At 37.8% G+C, this 25,254-nt stretch overlaps 2 protein-coding genes across 10 annotated transcripts in view; both read left to right on the forward strand.

The window, feature by feature from the left end:
• The window catches only part of FAM172A (family with sequence similarity 172 member A), a 508,558-nt gene that overhangs the window by 356,742 nt on the left and 126,562 nt on the right, over positions 1 to 25,254 (forward strand). The gene's annotated exons all lie outside the window — the stretch shown is intronic.
• POU5F2 (POU domain class 5, transcription factor 2) lies at positions 2,817 to 18,899 on the forward strand. Its single transcript, XM_037733282.1, has 2 exons — positions 2,817 to 14,857; positions 15,178 to 18,899. Exon 2 carries the CDS (start codon positions 17,367 to 17,369, stop codon positions 18,588 to 18,590), a length of 1,224 nt encoding a protein of 407 aa, XP_037589210.1. The 5' UTR covers positions 2,817 to 14,857; positions 15,178 to 17,366; the 3' UTR covers positions 18,591 to 18,899.

Genomic DNA, 25,254 nt, shown 5'->3' on the forward strand with positions numbered 1-25,254 from the left:
AACCCAGTTGATCATGGTGGATAATCTTTTGGTTATGTTGTTGGATTCGGTTAGCTAGTATTTTGTTAAAGATTTTAGCATCTGTGTTTACCAAGAGTATCAGTCTGTAGTTTTTGTTTTGGGTTATGCCCTTTCCTGGTTTTGGTATTATAGTGATGCTGGCTTCATAGGATGAATTAGGCAGAGTTCCTTCTTTCTCAATCTTATGGAATAGTGTCAAAAGGATTGGTACAAATTCTCTTTGAATGTCTGGTAGAATTCTGTTGTGAATCCATCTGGTCCTGGACATTTTTTGTTGGTAATTTTTTTATTACCATTTCAATCTCACTGCTTGTTATTGGTCTGTCCAGGGTATCTAATTTTCCTTATTTACTAAGAGGATTGTATTTTTCCAGGAATTTATCTATCTCCTCTAGGTTTCTAATTTATGTGCATAAAGATATTCATAGTAGCCTTGAATGAGCTTTTGTATTTCAGTGGTGTCAGTTATAATATCTCCTGCTTTGTTGCTTAGTGAGGTTATTTGGATTTCTCTCTCCTTTTCTTGGTTAATCTTGCCAATGGTCTATTTTATTTATCTTTTCAAACAATCAAGTTTTTGTTTCATTTATCTTTGTATTGTTTTCTTTTGTTTCAATTTGATTTCGTTCTGCTCTGAGCTTGATTATTTCTTTTCTTCTGCTAGGTTTAGGTTTTATTTGTTCTTATTTCTCTAGTTCCTTGAGGTGTGACCTTAGAATGTCAGTTTTTACTGTTTCAGTCTTTTTGATATAAGTGTTTAGGACTATGGACTTTCCTCTTAGCACCACCTTTGCTATATCCCAGAGATTTTGGTAAGTTGTTTCATTATTGTTGTTCAGTTCAAAGAATTTTTTAATTTCCATTTTGATTTCATTTTTAACCCAGTACTCATTCAGGAACAGGTAATTTAATTTCCATGTATTTGCATGGTTTTAAAGGTTCCTTTTGGAGTTGATTTTCAGTTTTATTCCACTGTGGTCTGATTGAATGCTTGATATACAATTTTCTTAAGTTTATTGAGGCTCGTTTTATGGCCTGTCATATGGTCTAGCTTAGAGAAGGTTCCATGCGCTGTTGAGTAGAATGTGTATTCTATGGTTGTTGGATGAAATATTCTGTATATATCTGATGAGGCCATTTGTTCCAAGGTATAATTTAAATCCATTGTTTCTTTGTTGACTTTGTATCTTGATGACCTGTCTAGTGCTGTCAGTGGAGTATTGAAGTCCCCCAGTATTTTTGTATTGCTGTCTATCTCATTTTTTAGGCCTATTAGTAATTGTTTTTATAAATTTTGGAGCTCCAGTGTCAGATGCATATATATGTTTAGTTTTTGTTTCATTTATCTTTGTATTGTTTTCTTTTGTTTCAATTTGATTTCGTTCGAACTTTTCTGTTCGACAAGGCTTTTTACCATTATATAATATCCCTCTTTGTCTCTTTTAACTGCTGTTGCTTTAAAGTTTGTTTTGTCTGATACAAAAATAGCTACCCCTGCTCGCTTTTGGTGTCCATTTGCATGAAATGTCATTTTCTACCCATTTACTTTAAGTTTATGTGAGTCCTTATGTGTTAGGTGGATCTCCAGAAGGCAGCAGATAGTTGATTGGTGAGTTCTTACCCATTCTGAGATTCTGTATCTTTTAAGTGCAATAGCTAGGTCGTTTTATTCCATGTTAGTATTGAAATGTGAGCCATTGCATTCCTTCTGCTCTTTGTTCCCTGTGTACTTGTTTTTTTTGTTTGTTTGTTTTTGCTTTTTAACTTGTATTTTTGTTATGTAGATCCTGTGTGATTTAAGCTTTAAAGAGGTCCTGTTTTGATGTGTTTTCAGGATTTGTTTAAAGATTTAGAGCTCCTTTTAGCAGTTCTTGTAGTGGTGGCTTGGTAATGGTGAATTATTTCAGCATTTGTCTGAAAAAGATTGTATCTTTTATATGTGATGCTTAGTTTCACTGGATACAGAATTGCTAGCTGATAATTGTTTTGTTTGAAGAGGCTAAAGGGTTTCTGCTGAGAAATCTGCCGTTAATCCGATAGGTTTTTCTTTTCTTTTTTTTTTTTTTTTTTTTTTTAGACAATGTTTTGCTCTGTGGCCAGGCTGGAGTATAATGGCAGGATCTCTGCTCACTGCAACCTCCGCCTCCCAGGTTCAAGCGATTCTCTTGCCTTAGCTTCCAGAGTAGCTGGGACTACTGGCGCATGCCACCACACCCAGCTAATTTTTTGTATTTTAGTAGAGACGGGGTTTCGCCATTTTGGCCAGGATTATCTCGATCTCTTGACTTCATGATCCACCTGCCTCAGCCTCCCAAAGTGTTGGAATTACAGGCGTGAGCCACCATGCCCAGCATCTGATAGGTTTTCCTTTATAAGTTACCTGGTACTTCTGTCTTATGGCCCTTAAGATTCTTTGCTTCATCTTAACTTTAGACAACCTGATGGCAATGTGCCTAGGCAATGATCTTTTTGCAATGAATCTCCTGGGTGTTCTTTGTGCTTCTTATATTTGGATGTCTAGGTTTCTCACAAGGCAGGGGAAGTTTTCCTCAATTATTTTCCCAAACATGTTTTTCAAGCTTTTAGAATTCTCTTCTTCTTCAGGAACACCAATTATTCTTAGGTTTGGTCATTTAACATAATCCCAGACTTCTTGAAGGCTTTGTTCAGATTTTTTTATTGTTTTTTCTTTGTCTTTTTTGGATTGGGTTAATTTGAAGACGTTGTATTGGGTTAATTCAAAGACCTTATCTTTGAGCTCTGAATTTCTTTCTTCTGGTTGTTCAATTCTATTGCTGAGACTTTCCAGAGCATTTCATATTTCTAAAAGTGTGTCCAAAGTTTCCTGAATTCTTGATTGTTTTTTCTTTAAGCTATATTTCCTTGAATATTTCTCCCTTCATTTCTTGTACTGTTTTTTGAATTTCCTTGTATTGGGCTTCGCCTTTCTCTGGTACCTCCCTGATTAGCTTAATAACTGACCTCCTGAATTCTTTTTCAGATAAATCAGGGCTTTCTTCTTGGTTTGGATCCATTGATGGTGAACTAGTGTGATTTTGGGGGGGTGTCGACAAGCCTTGTTTTGTCATATTACCAGAGTTAGTCTTCTGGTTCCTTCTCATTTTGGTAGGCTCTGTTCAAGGGCAGGTCTAGGGCTAAAGGCTTTCATTTAGATTCTTTTGTCCTGTGGGTGTTCCCTTGATATACTACTCTCCCCCTTTTCCTATGGATGTGGTTTCTTATGCGCCGAACTGCAGTGATTATTGTCTCTCTTCTGGGTCTAGCCACCCAGCTAGTCCACCTGGTTCTGGGCTAATACTGGGGGCTATCTGTATAGGGCCCTGTGATGTGAACTGTCTATGGGATTCTCAGTCATGGATACCAGCACCTGTTCCAATGGAGGTGGTGGTACGAGGTGTGCAATGAACTCTGTAAGTAAGAGTTCTTAGCTTTGGTGGTGTAATGCTTTATTTTTGTGCTAGTTGGCATCCTGCCAGGAGGTGGTGCTTTCCAGAGAACATCAGCTGTAGTAAAATCCAGAGGGACGGGCAGTGGGCAGGGCCCTACAGCTTCCAAGATTATATGCCCTTTGCCTTCAGCTACCAAGGTCGGGAGGAAAGAACCATCATGTGTGGCAGGGCTAGGCATGTCTGAGCTTACACTCTCCTTGGGTGGGTCTTGCTGTGGCTGCTATGGAGCCTGAGGGTGAGATTCCCAGGTCACTGGAGTTGTGTACCTAGAAGGATTATAGCTGCCTCTGCTGAGTCATGCAGTTGTCAGGGAAGTGGGGGAAAGACCGCAGTCACACACCTCACCCAGCTCCCACATCAATTGAAGGGCTGGTGTCACTCCCACCACGCCCCCCACAACAGCTCCGAGTCTGTGTGCAGGCGGAGGGCAAAACAGGCTTGGAAAGTTGCCCCGGGTTACTTGCCTCCCAGCTGCAAAAGAAAAGGGCTTGGTTCTTCCCTGCCTATGGAGTCTGCACATCGGATTTGCACCCTTCCCCGAGTTCTGGCCACGAGGCTTCTCACCCTGTTCAAATCGTTACAAACTTCACCTAGAGATTTTCTTCTCTGTGGAATTTTACCCCCTACTCCTCTGGCCACCCTCCTGATGAATCCCTGTGGTGCCAGTCAGGTATGGCCTACTAGGGGACCCAGTGATCTCCCAGGGCCTTTCTGCTGCTTCCTCTACCCCTGTATTTTGCTCAGCTTTCTAAATTGACTCAACTCCATGTAAGGTCAGAAACGTCTCCCACAAATAGACCTTCGTTTTCTGCAGTGGGGGTGTGTGTTCAGGAGTGGAGGCTCTACCTCTCCCACTTCCGCAATTGGGACACTCACAGGCTTTGGTGTATCTCCCAGGTCCTTCAGGACCAGTCCACTTCCTTCAGAGCACCTGTGGTTCCTCTCAGGATTCAATCTGGAGCTAGAATTCACAATGCAAGCCTGCATGCTGCTCTGTCCAGAGCTGCAATCTAGCCCTGACTCCCATCAGCCATGATGATCATACCTCCTCTAAAGACCAATTCTCACTCTATTTATAGTATTTTCTACTAGTAAAATTGGCCAGTTAAGGATACTGTTATTCAGAGAATGATGTCTCAGTTAAGAGGATGTATATTTATTTCACAGTTCATATTTTAATTATTTATTGTAAAGTGGCAACAGTAAATATCTGCCTCACTTACCTTGTATCAATATGAGGACAATTTGTATATTTTCAGAGGAACACTTTGAATTCATCAGAAGAAAGATACTGAAAATTCCACAGGGTTCTATATATTCCCATTAGGTATTTTAAACTTTAAGGCTATAATTTAAAACTATTATTGATTATTTTAATTCTATAGGACTGAAAAGGCATTTGCAGAAATACTGTCTTTGATTTTCCTGTTTCTATTTATAGAGAACAAATAACTTATTTATTTAGGCTTTCCTATGTTTTCTGGGACATTGATAAGGATCACAAAATATTATATAAAAATCCGAGCCACAGAAAGATGATAGAAAATATAGTGAATAAATTAAAAGGAAAACTAATAGTTGAGAGAAAAATATTCATAGGACATAGAAATATGGAAGCAATAAAACTGAAAAAGACATTGGGTAACAGTTAGATAAAATTAGAAATGATGTGCTGCTCCCCCAAAATATTCCATTTAATTTTTGACTGTGTATGAGGAGGTATTCTGTCAGGGTAAGAGGAAAGGAAAATATAAATGTTTGAAAACAGACAAGGTTATAGAGCATTGATATCTTCTGACTTCTTACAAGTCAGCACAGCTTGCTTTGGCTGGTGCATGAATGACAAGGTACTCTTTGCTAGATTGGTTCTACCTGGGGCTGTGTTTGGAGAGGTGCTGCTGCTAAGGCATACATACTTTCAGCCCCCTCCAGATGTGCTCCCTAAGTGCCTTTGAGTTTGCCCATTCAGTCTTCATTCAGTGAGTAGTTGTTGTGTGCAAGACATTGCTCTGGGTACCAGGGATACAGCAGTGAATTGCAATGGATGAAGGTCTCACACAGAGCTTACCTTCTGGTAAGGGAGACTAACAGTAATCAAGGTAAGTTAGAAAAGTATATAGGATGTCAGAAGTTTATTGTCTGTCTCCCCTATTAGAATGCAAGTTCCATGTAGGAGAAAATAAAAAGCAGGAAGGGAGGACCTGAAGAATGTGTTTCTGGAAGAGAGGGTAAGAATTTTGAGATCCATTTACCAGTCCTTTAAGATTTATGGTAACCATAAAGCAGAGTTACCAGCAAATTATTATTCCACTACTCCTGAAGTGGCTATAGGAAAGTATAGCATTTGTGCAGCACTCTAGGCATCACAGACAAGGTTACTTATATCCAGAGGTAGATGGACAGAGTCTTGCGACATCACATGCCTCTTATCTGACCTGAATGGTGAGGGTATCTTGACATGTCTTTGGCCACTTCATACCAGGCACACAGGATGGAAAGCTCTACCTTACAGTGTCATTTTTTGCATGCTGTTGAGGAAAAGCCTGAACCTAGATTCACTAAAACTATGTTGTCTAAAGGCCTGATGCGTGTCAGCATATTTTCTCCCAGAACTTATAACCATCACATTATTGTGATGCCCCTACTATAGCTTAGATGGGCATCTCTCTATTATTTCAGCTTTCCTAGAACACTTGATATAAATCTAGGCACTTCAAAATTAGAAAGATAACAGAATACAGTAAATGTATTTAAAAAAAAAAAAAGGAAGAAGAAGAGGAAAGGAAAAGGAAAACAACCAAGCATTGTAGATTCTTCTGGGTTAAGAATTAAACTTGAGAAGTTCCTCTATTTAGATGGTCCTTTCTTGGGTTTGGATGTAAAGAAGGAGACCATCAGTCATATGTACCTAACTGCTAAGCCCTGTTTTCTCACCAGAATGTGAAGTCGAAATTTAGCAATTACGAGGTGAATTTGAATCGTAGACAACCTGCTAATGTAACCCTAATTTTTATTTGCTTAAATAGTCCAAATTGACTGTTTGCACTGACTAAACTTACTGAATATTTGCTAAATAGTCACTTCACTTTATTGCTGAAAATTCCTCTTGAGGATGTGACACTAAGTTATATCTCTTCTTTGTCAGTGAATAATCACTTCCTTCTAAAGATAGCAATGAAAAATCAACAGTAATTGCCTGTAGAATGTGGTGTCACTCAGAATGTGTAGACAAGTTGAGTTGTCTAATGTGTTTTTAGACACAGCTTAAATTAATTAGGTAATTGAAAATCTATACTTTGCCTTGTAAACATATCTTAAAATTCAAGGCATATTAGCATATATGATACTGTACCACTTTTGAGTATGTGTACTGCTCAAGAAGTATAGCATTCCTGTTTGCATTCAAAAGTTATTCTAATTCTTTAAGTGATGTTTTCATGAACTAAATAACACTTTTCAGACAGTTTTTATTGCTGTAGAATTAACCTTGTAGCTTTTGATTATCAGTTCCTCTATTCAGTGTTGTATGCTACCTTATAATTATTAGTTAATGTAAGGAATGAGTATTGTAAAAGTTAGCCACCAGGAACTCTGTGTTTTCAGTTTATCATTCATAATAAATAGTTGGAATCAGGAACTCTAAGGAAGTAATTAATTATAGAATCATTTAAGATTTCCTGTCTAAATATAAAATCTTTATTTATATTGATTACTAGTATATATAATCATTTGCCCTGATTATATATATTTTATCAGGTCCAATTATTATCCTGTGACTCTGACTTTTTCAGTTTTCCAGTAATCACAGTGAATATAAGTAGTCTCACTCCAAAAATCTCACTTTAAAAAAATTAAAAATAGCCACCATGTTTTTTACAGCTTTCTGAACCAATTTGTGAAAAATCCTTCGAAGAATTTGGCAGTAAAGGTGGCAACTCTCCTTTTCCTGAGCTAACTCTTCTCTTTAAAGAAAAAAAATTTTTAACTAATTATTTTGGGACTGCTTTTAGGTAAATTACTGAATAATAAGAATTTGTGTTTGTACTTTATAAGTTTTGAGTTAATATGGAAATACTATTCCTTTTACTCTCCCATAGGACTATCTTTATGGCTCTTAATGCTCTGTCTGTAATGGTTGGAAAAATAAGTCAGGAACCAGTGGTACTTTAGACAGACATTTTCATCCTTTGTATCATACATTAAGTCTTGATCTCCCTTCCTATGGCTGTCTTTGCTTCACTTGCCCTCTGTTAGTTCTGTCTGAGTCACTGCCCTTGATGGATCTCTCTATGCCTATTGATTGACTCTCTCATCTGGCTTAGTCTCTATGCCATGTCTTCCTGGCTTCCAGTCTCCCTGACCTGAAGACTCTGCCCTCCCAGCCCATGGAATCACATCTCCCCCAGCCTACATGTTTCTGTTTAACCTTGTCTGACTGTGGTTTGCCTGGGTTCGCTTGCCCTTCACTTCCCTCTGACATGGGCTCTGTGCCTCCCTCAAGGCACAAGGCTCACGATCTGCTCTCACCTATACATTCTGTGTGCCCCTATGTACACCCGCTCAGCCTGCCCTGTCTGTCTTGTCATAGACAGACTGACAGCAAGTCACCAGTGATAAATCTGTCTGCATCCCCAAATATTCCCAAAACATACATGTTCAGAGAAACTGCATTGCTTTCTAGAGGTGATTTGGAATATCTAAAATGCATCTTCTCTGGTACTAAAATGAATATTCAAAGTGAACATTAGGCACTATGCTTAAGCCAAATATTATTTATTTATAAAATCTCAAGATGTTCAGAGTTGATTATCAGCACTTTAAAAGCAGGAGTATAATTTTTTAAGTTTTTGCTATTTCATATTTCTTAAAATATAGTCTCTTTCCAAAGGAAAATAGTTCTATTTAATGATAAATTTTGAGAGGTAATTATTTTGGATTAATGACTTTGTTTGGATTAATGAGTTTGTAGGTACAAAAAATTAATTTAACTGATATTTGATGTCTAAATGTTCTTTGAGACCTTGTGCTAGCATTTCTGACCATAGTGCCTGTTAATATCCCCGTCAGCCATACATACATGACCCTAACTATTTGATATATTATACCAATAAGTGAAAATATATTTTACCAACTAGTTTATAGATGTTTTGCATAACTGCATGGCACAATCCTTGATATAATTCTATTGTATTACATAATTTCTTAATTTCTAAAGTGCTATAGAAGCAACTTGTTAAAAAAAAGTTGGGGCAAAAAAAACACCCCCTTTTAAGCTTTTTGTAGCAATGATTTCTATAAATGAGACTTTTTAAGGAGACCCTAAGTTAAAAGTTATGAGTAAGCTAAAATCAAAATCGGCATGAAGATTCTTTTGTTATTTGCTAATATTTCAGAAATTTAAAAAAGTAATGTGAAAATTTTCAGACTTTTTAAATTTTATTTACTTTTTAAAAATTCTCTTCAAAGAAATTTAGTCTTCTACTAATTTTAATATATGTGAAATAGTAGCTAGACCTCTCCTTCTCAGTTTCCAGATGGAAGGTGATTAAATTTAAAATAAGACACTGTTGGCTGTGTATGATGGCTCATGACTGTTATCCCAGCACTTTGGGAGGCAAAGGTGGGAGGATGCCTTGAGGCCAGGAATTTGATACCAGCCTGGGTAACATAGTGAGACCCCATCTCTACAAAAAAATTAAAAAATTTAGTTAGGCAGGGTAGAGCATGCTTGTGGTCCCAGCTACCTGGGAGGCTCAGATGGACAGATCGCTTGAGGCTGGGAGGTTGAGGCTGCAGTGGACCATGAGTGTGCCACTGTAATCCAATCTGGGCAACAGAATGAGACCCATCTCAAAAATGAAATAAGACATTGTTAATTTAAGGCCACAAATATAACCAATATGTAGGAAAGCTATTGTATGTGAAATTAGAGGTACTCAGTTTGAATATTACAATAGTTTAGATTTTTGCCATATTTTTCTTATGAAGGAGTAATCACTCAGAGTTATTTGTTTTTGCTTTTCTTTAAAAACAATATCAAGCATGTAAAAATCAGCATAAGTAGCAAAGCTTAAATTTTTAGATAATCCAAATTTAATTATTCTACCAATTAGTTAATTGTCTTCATTCATCCCCCCAAAATTAGAGCCTAATTCCATGTCTTACCCCTAATTTGAGTTATTCTTGATTCTCTTGAGGCAAGAAACTAACTGTAAATATTTATTCTTGAATTCCACAGAGTTGTATTGAACACCTAATCTGTATTAGGCACCAATCTAGGCTTCAAGGGTATAAAGAGTATTAGACATGACTTCTGCTCTTAAGGAGCTCACAGTCTCCTAGAAAGAAGTCTTGTGTTTATTGCAAAGAGTCTCTTTGCTCCTAGTCAGAGAATTATCATTGTAATGGGTGGTGTGGTTGGGAGTGAGGAAGTAAAGGGCTAATGAGCTCTTTTAGAATCCACAAGTAACTCCTAGTTCACCAACATCCTTTTTTATTAGATGACACTCTAATGTCCTTGAAGAGTTAGTGCATCTTCTGAAAGTATCCACTTTTCTTCCATACTGTCATGAAAACCTGGCTTTTTACTCTAGATATTCTAAACAAGCATATGTTACTTGTCATTTCAACCTCTTTAATAGTAGTATGTGAGCATTTATCAGGAGGATCTTTGGATTTATCATGACCATGGGAAATTTGTATTTTCCCAAATATGTGGAGAATAATGGCCAGATAAATATCCACAATCACATTGTCTGTAAAATAGGGTAAGACTAGTATCATCTCATTGGGTTCTATTAAGTGAAATAATTTATATAGAGTTCTTAAAACAGTACCTAGCATATAGTAAGAACTTCATAATTCCTCATTTTGCATAATTTTGATATACACGAATTTTTGTTACCATGGTTTAAATAACACCAATTCCCCAGAAAACAAGGTTCAAAGTTCAGTTTCCACAATATATTACGTGTAATTGCATTAAGCACACTTTGCCACTAGCCCTTCAGTCCACAGATCTGTATGTGAATAACAGATGCACATCATGATCAATGGCCAATCACATTACTTTTTTCAGACTCTTGTCACTGATTGGTCATATCATATCTGCTTTCAGTTCATGTACAGATGGCATTGTCTCCCATTTTACAAGAGTACATGATCAAAAGAGAGACTTGACCAACACAGATGACAGTGCAGTAAAGAAATGAAACACTGGAAATGAAATAGAAAGTGTTTATAACAAAAAAGATGAAGATGTCTCAGAGAAAGTGACACTGGCAAACTAAAAAGCAAGACAAAAAACTCTCATATTAAATGAACTCTCAGAGCTATTTCACAACATTGAAAGTGCAAAGGATAAAATGTCGAAAGCTGATTCAAACTTAAGATTGTGACATTTTTGCCCACACATAGACAAGATATGATTGACCATACTATAAGTGATATGATTAAAAGAAGGCAAGCACTGATCAATTGACTTTAAATAAATTTTTTTACATAGAAATAAAGCACTTTAATTCTCAATGTTTCTAATGTTTAAATTATAGCATACTAAATGAAATTAGTTGTGTTATTTTTTCTTTATTTTTCCCTGACTATAAGGATTTTTAACATTTTGACAAAAAGAAATGTAGAGGTCATAGAAAACGCATAATTTATCCTATTGATTATTATGATCCCTTTGCATGGTTTCAGCTTGTGTAGTCATTTTTATAGTTCCTCATTCTCATGCAAAGCAAGGACATCCTGTAGTTGTTATTAACAATTATTTTGTCCACCAAATCAAGTATTAACAATGTTAGGAAAACTGTTCATTGCTTTTCAGTATTTCAGAATTTAAAAACTTTGTCATTTCTTTCCTGCTTCTTGTCTTTGTGTTTTCAAAGTATCTGGGTTCTAATTCTAGTCCTGTCTTACCATAGGGTTACCCTCAGAGCCTCCTGATATATCTTACACAGAAGTACGGTATTTAAACTCCTTATTTTACTGTTCTTCAATATTCTACCCTATTCCTTCCTTCTCCTAAATCTTCTACCTTAATTCCATGCTAACCTTTTCCTTTTATTCTTTTCCCTGCTAATATCCTATTCTTCCATACTCTCCTTCAACCCCTGAAAGCCTATCAGTTCTTTAATACATTGTCTTCCTTTCAAAATGACACCTGCCCTAGAACATATCCTTAAGAGAAACTTCTTTAAATTACTGGCTTCTTCCTTATGTTTCATCTACATTTCTGTCAATCAGAAAAGACCAATGTCTTGCTTGAATTTAAATTATTACAGAAAATTCTGTGTAAGAAAAATGTAAAATTGTAGCTGGACATTGACTAGATTAGCACTTGCCAACAATGACATGATTGGCAACAAAATAAGAATTGAAAATAAATACTGTGCATTTTTTTTCACTGTATACACTTTTGTGCCTCTTAAGCCATGTGATTGTGTAGGTAAATATTTTTTTAAAAAATGAAATTTACATTAAGTAAATCATCAAAATAGAAGTCTTGCTTTCAGTTTTCCACTCACAGTTGGTTTGATGTAATTACCTCCAAGAGTTCTGAGGCTTTCAGAAGATGAAACCTTCATCTGCCTAATGTTTTCTGCACACACATAGAATGAAGAACAGGCTGCAGGGAGCTTGAGGAATGGACTAGAGGCAGACAGATTTTGATTTGGGCATGAGTATTTTGCTCAAAGAGAGGCTGACAACCTGATTTGTTCTCTTTAAGACCTTTGAGATTATAGTAAGGTGACTGGAAGAGGATTCAGTTTAATAGGCTGACTGAATGCTGTCTGAATATTTTTCAGGTCTAAAATGCTGAAAGAAGTGTTTCATCTATATATTTAGGTAAATTTTGCTTAGAATTTTTAGTCTGTTACTACCTCTTGAATTTTCCATGGTCATTGCTGCATTTAGTGTTAGTTAAAGAGTGCATTTATCAGACAAAAAAAACATCAGTGACTCTGTTTGGCTTATTTCAGTTCATAGTTTCCTAAAGAGATTCCAGGGAAATTCTCAGAAGCCTCAAACTTGTGATGGTAATAGCACCAACATCAATTAATCTGGAATCTCTTTAAAAAAAAAAAAAAAAAAAAAAAACATAATTCTCACAACACTTAAAAGAGTTATCTGCCATAAACAGAAATTCTTTTCTACTTCTCAATTTACTTCTCTAAGCCCATTTCACATCATGATTACTAGTTTCATTGGGCATAAGCTGTCATTTTTGTTAGTATATTTTACTGTGCCGTGTAATGAAAAATTTTTCGTTAAACCAGTTGTGCATCTCCTACTCTAAAATGGAAGCAGAGTGATAATTTGAATGTAGAACATAGTCACTGCACCCTGACTAGAGTAATCAATGCAAGAACATCCTTAAATCTTTTCTTCTGTAACAAGGGCAAACTCAGCTAAAAAGTTTGCTTAAATCATGCTTGGCATAACAAGAGCCTTTAAACTTTATCTATCTCTATCTGTGAATATACCTGACTCATCATCATAGTGCCTTTCAACTCAGCCCCACTCAGCTCAACTGCTCTTCCTGCCTTATACAGATATTTAAAATTCCTTAAGGCTTCTGGTGAAGGCTGCAGGGTTTTTATACTTAATATTATTTTATAGCACAGGAAGTTCATAACTCATGAATATCTCACATTTGCAAAATAAAATGGAGGGCCTTTTCTCTGTATACTCTAAGTCTGTTTTTGGTCTCTGACTGTGTGGTGTTTGTGTCACATTTGTGTCATAAGCATTTGTTTCTAAGCAGCAATTACATCAGAGTAAAGCCGTTTTTAAAATACTAAAAGGAAAAGCAGCAAGAAGTAATGATTTTAAAAAGTCCTTCATAATCTTAATCTGAAATTAAAGAAATCAAGGAAATCTGCTAGCAAGACTACTACATTATAGCTTTTCTCCACATATAAAAGCATCTTGTATTACTGTTATTTACAAGTGGCTGTTCTTTCACCCATGTTCTTGTCCTCTGTTATCTCCTGTACAGAATAGTGCCATTATCTATTATGAAAATTATCTTGAAAAGCAATAAATTATCCTGTTTAGTACCTACATTGATTTGATTAGCTCTGTTTCTATGTTATTACAACATAAATGTTCTTATTGTACATACTTTATTAGCTTTTCTTAATTGCCTAACTTATCTTTGATGGCTCACTTTGCTTTATATAGTTTAGTAAAGATCCACACAAAGGATTGACACGTAATCATTTCAGTGTATTTCCAGGTGGTTCCCAGTGAACTAAATTGTTGTAATGTGTGATGTTAATTCTTTCACTGTGAGGAGGGAGGCATTGTTCCTTAAAGTAATCAGCTGCAAGAGTTTTCCTGGATTACTGACTTTACTCCCTGGATCCAGAGAGGGTCTTCCCAGTATCTAGTCTCTGCATCTTGTCTTCTGCTTCAGCCTTTTGTCCTGCTTCTTGACTAATATGATTCTTGAGGTCCTACACCTGCTCATCCTAGTGGCAATGCCTTTACACCACAATGCCTGGTCAGTGCTAACTTTACTAGGAAATCTGCAGAGTAGGGAAGACAGTAAAGATCAGCAGCATGTAGTCTGCCCTGCCCTCTCTGTCCAACTTGGATATCATTCTTAGATATTCTGGTCTGCTTTGTTGCTTTAACGCCGTCAAAAAGTTGTTGTTTTTTTTTTTTTTTTTTTGAGACTCTACTATAGAAAATTGGAAGTTCTTACAGACTCGAGCAAAGCCATGTCCTCCTTTATCTCGAGTAAGAGAAGCTTTTGGGAGAGATGCGTTTGGAGGAATGACGAAGCAAGGATCACCTTCCCAGCCAGTGAAATAACTGACCAACAGAATGACATAAAAGGCAGATTACTCACATCCGGATGTTTTCATGGACTTAATATACTCAGAGCACTGTGGCTAGTTCATGAATTAGCATGTTGCTTGGCACATAGGTACAAACTAAATGGTATATCTATAATATGTATGTTAGAGGTTTTGTATCTCCTAGCTGGAGAACTAAGACATAAAACTCCAGCTGTTTAAGGCAGCAAATGTATGTGAGTTTAAATGGCAGTAAGTTCAGAGAGGTCACTGTGGTCCAGAGTATAGGGCAAGACTTCTCAAAACTATGAAACTTGAACCAAACCCCACAAGGATATTGATTCTTAACTCTGCTTCCATGGTTTCCTGCTTCTTAGCATTTGTAGATCATGACCATTGGTTTTGTCTCCTTAGAATAGAGAATTCTTAAGGGAAGCCTAATAATAAAAATCCTGATACTTTCCATTTTTAAGTATTTCTGCTTAAAACAACTCTTTCAGAAAACCACGCTTGATTCCAAAGATCCTAATAATAGAAAACTTCTTAACTTCTCTTTGGGTAAGTATAGTTGTCCTGCTCTACTGTCAGTTTCTCTTCTCCCTCATTTAGATTATAAATATATAGGGGACTGGAACCATATGTTTCTTATCCTTACTCTGTAATTCCCTATGGATAAGACTGGCCTGATTCTTACATTGTAATCTAATCACTTACTAAGAGTGAATTTTTTTCCATGTATTTGTTGAAGGTGATGGATTAGCCTTTCAAACGCCCCAGCACAAATAGCACTGGTTGTCTTGAGCATTCCCATCAACTGCCTTCCCCTGATCGCTATTCCTGTACCAACTAAATGTGCTTCTACTTCCTTTCTCTGCTAGCCCCATTTCCGTAGGACGCTGAATATACTTTTAAAAAGATGGCAAGACATCCCTTCAGAATATGGGCTTTTCTTTTTGGCAGCAGATACGCACATTGGTAGATGAGATCTGACCAAGTACAAAGAAAGCCTTAAGTGAGATCATCCAAGTAAATCTTAAAACCCATCAAGTGAGTATATTGCATTACTTTTTAGTTTAGTAAATGTTTTCAGCCACTGTGTTTTAACTCAGCTTAACTATAATAAGGCTTTGCTCCCATCTATTTGAACTCACTTTTTCTAATTCATTAAAAATAATTTCATTCAACTTTTGTTTTCAACAACTAATGAACCTTTTTCCTGTTCTTCTCTTGTGAAAATGGGCTGTTTTCAAAATATAGGCCTTAGCATACATATTGCTTTCTCTTCTTTATCCTGCTTTGTGATCCAGCTTTCATTTTGTTTGGCAGATACTGATAGCTTTGTGATTTTGAAAAAATAGCATGTAAGTGTACCTTGAGGATACCAGCAAAGTTATTCTTAAATGAACGTCTGTATATTTCAAGCTGTTTTTTATAGACCTTCGTCTTAAAATCTAATTAAAGGCAAATATGGAAGTCTTTTTACCATTAATGCTACAGAGATTCATTTATTTAACATTAAATATTTCTTGACTTCCTGCTATGTTCCAGGCGCTGAAGATCTAGCAGTGAATAAGACAAGCAGTGACCCTGCTCATAGCCAGAACACATTGTAGCTGGGGTTGCAGTAGAGATACAGATGACAGATAACTAAGTGTACAGCCTGTAGCGATGACAGCTAATTTTCTGATTATTCTTTTCTCTTTACCATTGCTTCAAGGCCATATTTGCAAACTCAACACAACACAACCTGTAGTGTTGAGTTGAATTTAGTCTCAAGCTGTTACCTTCATCTAGGAAGAGGTATTTAAGGGTTGAGGAAGATGAGGTTAGGAAGGAGATGGTAGACTTCAGATGTTTTAGGAGACCAAGGATATAAGATTTGATGCCCTATGGAGAACAGAAAAAATCAAGAACAGCTTCTAGGTTTAAGCTTGGGTGACTGAGTTGGTGATAATGCAATTAATTAGCTCAAGAGTCTCAGAATGAGAGGCAGGTTTAGAAGTGGGGATAATGAATTTGACTTGGGGCAGTGAAAAGTACAAAACTGGAAATCTGAAGAGAAGTCAGAACTGAAATAGATTTGGCTGTTACCAGCATTTCATGTAAACTTTAAAAGAAGCAAGAAGTGTAGTCAGCATTGTCAGATATGGCAGGATGAGGATCTTTTAAAAGGCCATTGGATTTGACCTTTGGAAAATCACTGATGACTTCAAGAAGACCGATTTCAGTAGATGTGGATGGGGACAGAGCCATGTGATGATTGGTTTACACATTGAAGGGCTATGATTGTCTAGCCAAGGTCATTGTGCTCTTCCTCCTTGGAAACTTTGAAACTGAGGTCAGGGCTTTTCTCCCTCCCTCAGCTTTCTCCATTCAGGGCCCACAACTGGATGCCTGAGCTAGGGGCATGATGGAGGAACAAATTAAGATCTTTGGGTCTCTGGTGGGACAAGGGCCCAAGGATAAAGGAGCCTGATGTTGTTGAGTCAGATATTGCAGGGAGCATTCTCAGTGGGGGACAGTAGGTCAGGCCAGTTCGGAGACCTGTCTCTAGAGGGGGAAAGAGAAAACACATGTAGATCTCTGCTGTTTGAGGAAACTCTGGACCAAGAAGCTGGGTTAGAATGGGAAACAAAAGGACCTTTAAGGCTGGGGGAAGAAACATGGAATTAGTTAAGAAGTTCTGCCCAGTGAGGGAGTGGAATCTGGCAGAGTTTGGCAGGGGTAGAATCCGAGGTAGCAAACTGATGTTAACTAGAAACTCAAGCAGGAATACCTAGGTTTCTTAGGGCACAGGGACTGGGGATATGCACAGAGGAACTGTTGGCAGTACTGGTGACCATAAAGATAGTAGTGAGGGGGCAGTTTATGAATTGAGGGGTCATTGCAGCAGTATCTGACATAGATATTTAATAACTATTTGTGAAGCCAAGAGGGTCAGTGGTTCCTGGGAATAGTGGGTCCTGAGTTTCTGAAGAGGCATAAGAAAATACCTAGGTTCCATTCAAGGAGAGGATGGAGGCAGTGACTAAGGGGCTTAAGACAGCTTGGAGGTGCAAATCCCCAAATGGACCTTTGTTCCTCGATGGAAGTTAGAAGTAAAGGTCAGGGTTGGGGGCTCAGTCCCTTAACCCTAGGACCTAGGACTTCCTGCATCTACCAGATTTCCCCACCTACACACAGGCACCCTTGGCCTGTAACGCCTTCTCTGCCCACTAGGGGGCAGGGCTCGAGGGGGCTGGTGGCTGTTCTGAAGCCTCGAGGGCCTTCAGTTTCTACCAGAGCCGCTGCGGGAGCTGTCCTACCCATGGCCCGACACAGGCCCTCAAACCTCTGCCCCCTTCCAGGCAGTGGTGGGGGCGGCCCCAGAGGGCCAGTGCCCCTGCGGGTTGACACTCTGACGTGGTTGAACACCCAGGCGGCCCCTGGCAGGGTGATCATCTGGCCGGCGGTCCGGCTGGGGGTCTGCCCAGGCCCTGAGGCGTGGGGGATTCCCCCGGGTCCCCTGCCACACGAATTCCGGGGCTGGATAGCACCCTGCAGAGCCTGTCTTGGAGCTGGCGAGGCAGGGACCTGGTTGCGAAACCCGTCCGAAGGCGCCCTCCTCGGGCCCTACATTGCCCTGCGGAGCATCCCGAAGTTGCCGCTGCCAGAGGACGTCTCATGCATACAGAAAGAGTTGCAGCAGCTGGCCAAGGAGCTGAGAGAGAAGAGGCTGAACCTAGGGTACTCGCAGGCCGATGTAGGGATCGCTGTGGGAGCTCTATTTGGGAAGGTGCTTAGCCAAACGACCGTCTGCCGCTTCGAGGCTCAGCAGCTAAGCCTCGCCAACATGTGGAAGCTGCGACCACTGCTGAGAAAGTGGCTGGAGGAAGTGGACGCAGAGAACCTTCTAGGCTTATGCAAAATGGAGATGATCCTGCAGCAGTCTCGCAAGTGGAGACGGGCAAGCAGGGAGCGACGAATCGGAAACAGCCTGGAGAAATTCTTCCGGCGGTGCCCGAAGCCCACACCACAGCAAATCAGCCACATTGCTGGGTGCCTCCAGCTGCAGAAGGATGTGGTTCGAGTTTGGTTCTATAACCGCAGCAAGATGGGCAGTCGGCCAACCAATGATGCTTCCCCACGGGAGGTTGCGGGGGCTGCCGCTCTTCCATGCCCAGGGGCACCAGTGTGCTTTCCCCTGGGACTGGGGATCCCGGTGGGTGTCCCCCACTATTCACCTCTCTACTCTGCAGGGGTAGCCCACCCCTCTGCCCCAGGCACCACTCTGGGCCTCCCCAGACTTTAGGGCTGAGGGACATGCCCTTCGCGGCAAGTTTGGAGAGAAAAGAAAAAGGGAAAACCCAGGAAACGTCCCTGGGGTTCATTTAAGGACTTTTAGCATTAAGATCTCATTCACTGTCTAAAGAAGTTAAGAATACATAGCAGGGAATGGGGTGTGGGAATTATTCAAGAAAAACTTGGGAGAGAAGTAACTTATTGCAGTTTTTGTGTTCTCCCTTTGTTTCTCCCTAGCATTGGTTTCAAGGTACATTACAGTATATAGATGGTTTTGATATTGTGTTTCTTTTTTTTTTATTAAATATTATGTCTGTTATTCCTTGTGGTTATGAGTAAACATAGGGTTTAAATTTTTTTTATAGACACAATACTAAGTGAAAAATTCGAGTCACAGAAGACTACCTTAGTATACAATTTTTAATTAAAATCAAGCAGAACTCTTTGTAAACACAAACACAAAATCCAGGATAATAGTTATCTCAAGGGGATGGCTTGAGAATGTGATAAGGAAGAAACACACAGAGCCCACCTAGAGCGCTTGCTGAAACACCTGAGCTTTCTTGGAAAATTCTTTTTTTTTTCTAATCTAACTTTTCCTTTCTAGTGCCCCAGCTTCATGTCAGGATCTCAGTTCATCTCCCCACTTTATGCAGTCCCATGGGCTTATGTCCTGTCCTGCCACAGTCACTATATTCTAAACTCCTTTGTTACTGATGTTGGCAAGCTGGACAGCCAGAGCTTTAGTGCCCGCAGTAGCTTATTCCTCCAGTTTTCAGCTCGATTTGGTTCCCTGGGAATTTCCTTTACTTTCTCTTGATATCTGGTACAGTTTTGAGAAGATATTTGTAATTGTTTATCCAAACTTCCCTGGTGGCTTTTGCCATTATACATCAAATCACTCTTCTAATTTCGTCTCTGAAATTGGTCTTTTCAGTTTTCCCTTCTACTTTGGTCAGTTTTGGTCACCATATACTAAATGGAAATCATTCATCCCTCTTTGTCTTCAAACCTCCTGTCACACCCCTGCCTGTACTATTTATTGTCCTGGAATTCTATCAGTATAGATTATAACAGAGTTTATGTCTTATTTCTGGATACTAATATTGTCAATTTTTGCTTTTTTTGTAATCAGTCTGCAAATATTTTATCTATAGATATTTTCAAAGTATAAGCTTTTTGACTCTTATTCTACTAACTACTATTTTTATTCCCTAATTAATTTTCACTTTACACTTCTAAATTTTTTCCTAATTTCTTCTGGTTTTTATCATTGCTCTTTTTAATAGTTTTTACATGAGTACTTAGTTTCTTTTTTTTTTTTTTTTTAGTGGGTGTTTTTTTTTTTTTTCTAGTGGGTGTATAGAAAATAACTCTTGTGGGCCTGAGAATGTAAACCAGGTGCACAATAAGAGAATAGAAACAGATCTTCTGACCTCAAGGCCAGGGCTAATTTTACTATCACACAAGTCAGGCATGACTAAGCTTTCTATTTAATCTTTTCTTCCTGAGGCTGTAGAAAATTTACCTTTACGTGTGTGTGTGTGTGTGTGTGTGTGTGTGTGTGTGTGTGTATGTGATAAAATGTAAAATTTGCCATTGTAATAATTTTAAGTGTAAATTCAATGACATTAGTTACATTCACAATGTCAGGCAACCATTACCACTATCCATTTCCAACATTTTTCAGTCACTCCAAACATAAACTCTTCTCATTAAGCAATAACTCCATTCCCCTACCCCTTAACCCACTAACCTTTAATCTATATTTCTGTGAATTTGTCTGTTCTAAGCAGTTCATATTCATGGAATCATACAACATTTGACCCTTTGTTTTGGCTTATTTCACTTAGCATGTTTTCAAGTTTCATGTATGTTGTAGTATGTATCAGAACTTCATTTTTGTTTTGACTGAATAATATTCCATTGTATGGATATACCACATTTTGTTTATCCATTCCTATGATGATGGGCACTTAGATTATTTTCATTAATAGCCAGCGGGCTATTGTGAATATTACTGCTATGAACATTTGTGTGTAAGAATCTATTTGAGTATCTATTGTTTCCGTTCTCTTGGATGTATACATAGGAATGGAATTTCTGAGTCATATGGTAATTCTATGCTTAACTTTTTGGGAAACTGCAAAATTGTTTTTCATAGTGAAGACACCATTTTACATTCCCACTAGCAATGTAAAAGAATTCCAGTTTTTCCATATCCCTGCCAACACTTGTTATTTTTTAAAAAATTATAACTATCTTGGTAGCTGTGAAGTGGTATCTCATTGTGGTTTTGATTTGTATTTCCCTAATAACTAATGATGTTGAGCATCTTTTCATGCGCTTATTGTCTATTGTGTATCTTCTTTGAAGAAATGTCTATTCAAATCCTTTGGCCATTTTAAAAATTGGGTTGTTTTTTTTCTTCATAGAGTCTGGATACTAAGCCCTTATTAGATAGATGATTTGCAAATATTTTTTCTTATTCTGTGGGTTGTCCTTTCACTCTTTTGACAGTATCTTCTGATGCACACAAGTCTTTAATTTTTATTAAGTCCAGTTTATCCATTTTTTCTTTTGTTGCTTGGGCTTTTGGTATAGCCAAATGCAAAATCATGAAGATTTGCTCCTCTGTTTTCTCCTATGAATTTTACAGTTTTATTTATTAAATTTAGGTCTTTGATTAATTTCAAGTTAATTTTTGTATATGGTATGAGGTCAGGGCCCAACTTCATTCTTTTGCATGTGAATAGCCAGTTTTCCCAGCACCATTTGTTGAGAAGTTCTTTCTGAATTGAACGATATTAGCACCCTTGTCAAAAATCAGTTGACCACAGACATGAAGGATTATATCTGGGCTCTCAGCTGTCTTCTGTTGGTCTGTATGTCTGTCTTTATGCCAGTACCACATTGTTTTGACTATTGTAGCTTTGTAGTAAGTTTTTAAATTGGGAAATGTGAGTCTTTCAATTTTGTTCTATGCCATTGTGGGTCACTTGAACTTTCATATGAATTTTAGGATCAGTTTTTCCATTTCTGCCCAAAACACCATTGAGATTTTGATACAGAATGCATTGAACCCTCAATGTTGCTTTAGAGAGTGTTGTCATCTTAACAATTTTAAATCTTCCAATCCATGAACAAAGGATGTCTTTTCACTTATTTATGTCTTCTTTGATTTCTTTGAGCAATGTTTTATAGTTTTAGTGTATAAGCCTTTAATTTCCTTAAAGTTATTCATAGATATTTCATTCTTTTGGATACTACTGTAAATGGAATAGTTTTCTTCGTTTCCTTTTAAAATTGTTCATTGCTAATGGATAGAAAAACATCTGATTTTCCTGTGTTGGTTGTGTATCCTGCAGCTTTGCAGATTTAGTTCTAAGAAGTTTTTATGTGCATTCTTTAGGGTTTTCTACATATAAATCATGTCATCTGTGAATAAAGATAGTTTTGCTTCTTCCTTTCCAATTTGGATACCCTTTCTTTTTATTACCCAATTGCTCTGTCAAAAACTTGTAGTATTATGTTGTATAAAAGCAGCAGAAGGGGACATCCTTGTCTTGTTTTTGGTCTTAGGAGAAAAACTTTCAGTCTTTTCACCACTGAGTATGATGTTAGCTGTGGCTTTTTCATATGTAGTATTACTCATGTTCAAGAAGTTCCTTTTTTCTTAGGTTATTGAATGTTTTTATATGCAAGGATATGGGTTTTTGACAGTTTCTCTGGAATGAATGAAAAATGCTTAAGGGACATATGAAATCCTGTGACTATTTCATAAGATTATGCTAACTACCAGTGCTGCTACTTCTTTCCTCAGTACTACCATCACCATTGCATCAACACCTAAAGGACCTAAGCATCATTTTTCCCCCAACTCTAAGGTTGATTATTTCTCTGTTTCGAGGGAATCTCATTCTCATGACATCCTTCTATGAGTAAATGACTCACCTGGGGTGATGAAAACAAGTTTTAAATCAGATTTTCCATAGTCCACAATATGAAGCAGCCCCAGATGTAGCTCAGCTTTCAGGAATCAACTTTTGGTGAAGTACTTGTAAAACAAAAAGTCAAGTAAATATTCATGCTGCTCTTAGATTCTTCTAACTCTTTAAAAAGTTTATTATAAACAAATTGTAACAACTTTAATTTTCAGAACATACCTATAAGCTGTATTGTTTCAGGTGGACAGTGGAGATACATCAAGATTATACATATACACTTGTATAAGATTAGCTTGAGTTCCCAGTTTATTTACTCAAGAATATAGAATCACACTGGAAATACCATGGCCACAGAGCAGGTGTAAACGAACCATATACATCAGCACAGCTTCCCATGGTCCAGCATCCTTGATGATGGTGCCCAAAATAAGGCACTGGATAAAAAGGGCGGAAATGAATTCCACACTAGTTTTTTTATCCTTGGGGCTACGTCAGTGCTCAAGAAAAAATGTCTGCTCTTAATGCTTCCATTTAAGAGAATATTTGGTGACGTTAAGCTCCTTCTGGTTCTTGGACCAAACTCGGTGACAGTGAATCCACAACTTCATCGAGCAGAAGAATCTGAATTAGTGCCTGGGTCTCTGATCCCAGCTTACAACATCCCAGTGAGACCATTTCCTCCACACAAGCTCCTGGGACCCAGCTTAACAAATGTATGCTTTTTTTTCTTGTCAGTATCTAAAGATAGAGCACTGAGGATCCACATAAGTTAGTAAAAATGGAGCCAAACCTTAATTCCTTAGCTTTAGATTGAATAGGTGACTAGGCACTTACTATTGGATTATCCCACTAAAAGTCACATGGCACCAACTCCATTTCATCCTTTTCCTAGACAGCCCTTCTGGAAAGCCTTGGAAAGGAGATGTTTCTGCAGAGAGTCAGACAGTGTTGAATGTCAGGATAAACAGCTCTGATTGTGTTGTGAGCGTAAGATCTATGAAGAGGCACTGACCACAGCTGCTCCTTCAGTTCTTCTGCAGCGTCTACAGATGTGGAGAAGTTGTGATGGGCTCTCAATCTCAGGGAACAGCTCTTAGAGTCCACCTCAGCCCCCACATAGCTGCATCATCGACACACCCCACATAGCTGCCCCACCTGTGCTTAGTCAAAGCCTCGTATGTGTCCCTAATCAGCTTCACATAATTTACAAGATTTTCTCTTGACATGCTGTGAAAAGGGAAAAGGCTGGACCTTAGGGAAACCTTAATACTGAAGTAATTTCAGATTTTTCAGAGATTTAAGATGATAAGTAGAAACTTTAAGAATAAGATCCCTTAAACAGAAAAATAACCACCCTGAGAGTTGGGAGAACACCAAGAATGTGTTGTTAAGTAGTTAACAATGTTAAATGTTATAGAGATCAAGTAACGTAAGAAATCAACTAAGATACATTGGCCAGGCGTGGTGACTCAACGCCTGTAATCACAGCACTTTGGGAGGCCAAGGTGGGCAGACTTGAGGTCAGGAGTTCGAATCCAGTCTGGCCAACATGGTGAAACCCTGTCTCTACTAAAAATACAAAAATTAGCAGGGCATGGTGGTGCACACCTTAATCCCAGCCACTCAGGAGGCTGAGGCAGGAGAATCACAGCCTGGGCAACAAAGTGAGACTCTGTTGCCCAGTGAGATTTAAAAAGAAAAATCTCAGTGAGTTAAAAAAAAAAAAAAAGAAAAGAAAATCTACTAAGACATATCATTTCAATAACAAAGATGCCATTGATGCCTTTAGTAATAATTTCAGTGGCATAGTTAGTAAAGACAGATGTCAAACAACAGTCCAAAGTCTTCATATTTGTTCAGATTTTCCCCTACCTCAATTTAAAAAATAAATTTCAACTCCTGACTCCAATAGATCTTCACCGTCATTCTGAAAATATTCCTTTGTCAAACATTTTGGTTATCTTATGTTTCCTATAGACAAGGCAAGTGTTTTTAATCTGAAGATGCTTTTCCCCTTTAGAGTATAAGCAGAATAGTGTTTTTGTACATATATGCATTTTCTTTAAAGATGGTTGATAGCCTTCATCACCTTTTCAAGGGGAATATAGCTCTTATTAAGATCTACAGTTTCAGAATTTAAAAAGCACCTTCCCTTTTGCCACCTTTTTCAAATGATTTCCTTTGACAGTACCTATCTAATAGGAAATTTCTGGTTTTCTTTGAATCTGTATTTTCTAGATATCTCCAGCTCAGTGTCATATCAAGGCCCAGAATTGCATTTTACATGAGTCTTATAAGTTCAGACTAAATAATGTAGTGATTATTACCTTTCTTTTATCAATCCTTGGCACTTCAATTTAAATCTTATCATAAAGAACAATTTCTTTTTTTCCTAGAAGTTTCTTATTCACTAAGAAATCATGAGGTGTTTGGATATCTGCCCTTATTTCAAAGCATGATCTTTTTCTTGAATTAGCATCTGTTTCTATAATTTCATGTTTTTGAAATAGATATACTGTATATCCTTGCTTATTATACTAAATCTGTTTTATGGGGATTCATTTTTCAAAATAGCCACTTTTGTTTATGCCTTTCTTCTAGAAATAGCCTTGCCTACTAAACAGTATTGATTTTCTTGGCAGAATCTATTCAAGATGAATTCTCTTCAGAATGCAAAATGATGTTATCTATGTCAAACAATGTTTTTAAAGTGAAAACTACAGAGCC

The sequence above is a fragment of the Cebus imitator genome, unplaced genomic scaffold (assembly GCF_001604975.1).
Source record: "Cebus imitator isolate Cc_AM_T3 unplaced genomic scaffold, Cebus_imitator-1.0 Scaffold511, whole genome shotgun sequence".
NCBI lineage: Eukaryota > Metazoa > Chordata > Mammalia > Primates > Cebidae > Cebus > Cebus imitator.

Bases quoted from the DNA above. Each gene is read 5' to 3' on its own strand.
- POU5F2 (XM_037733282.1), top strand. From the start codon at position 17,367: ATGGACCTTTGTTCCTCGATGGAAGTTAGAAGTAAAGGTCAGGGTTGG.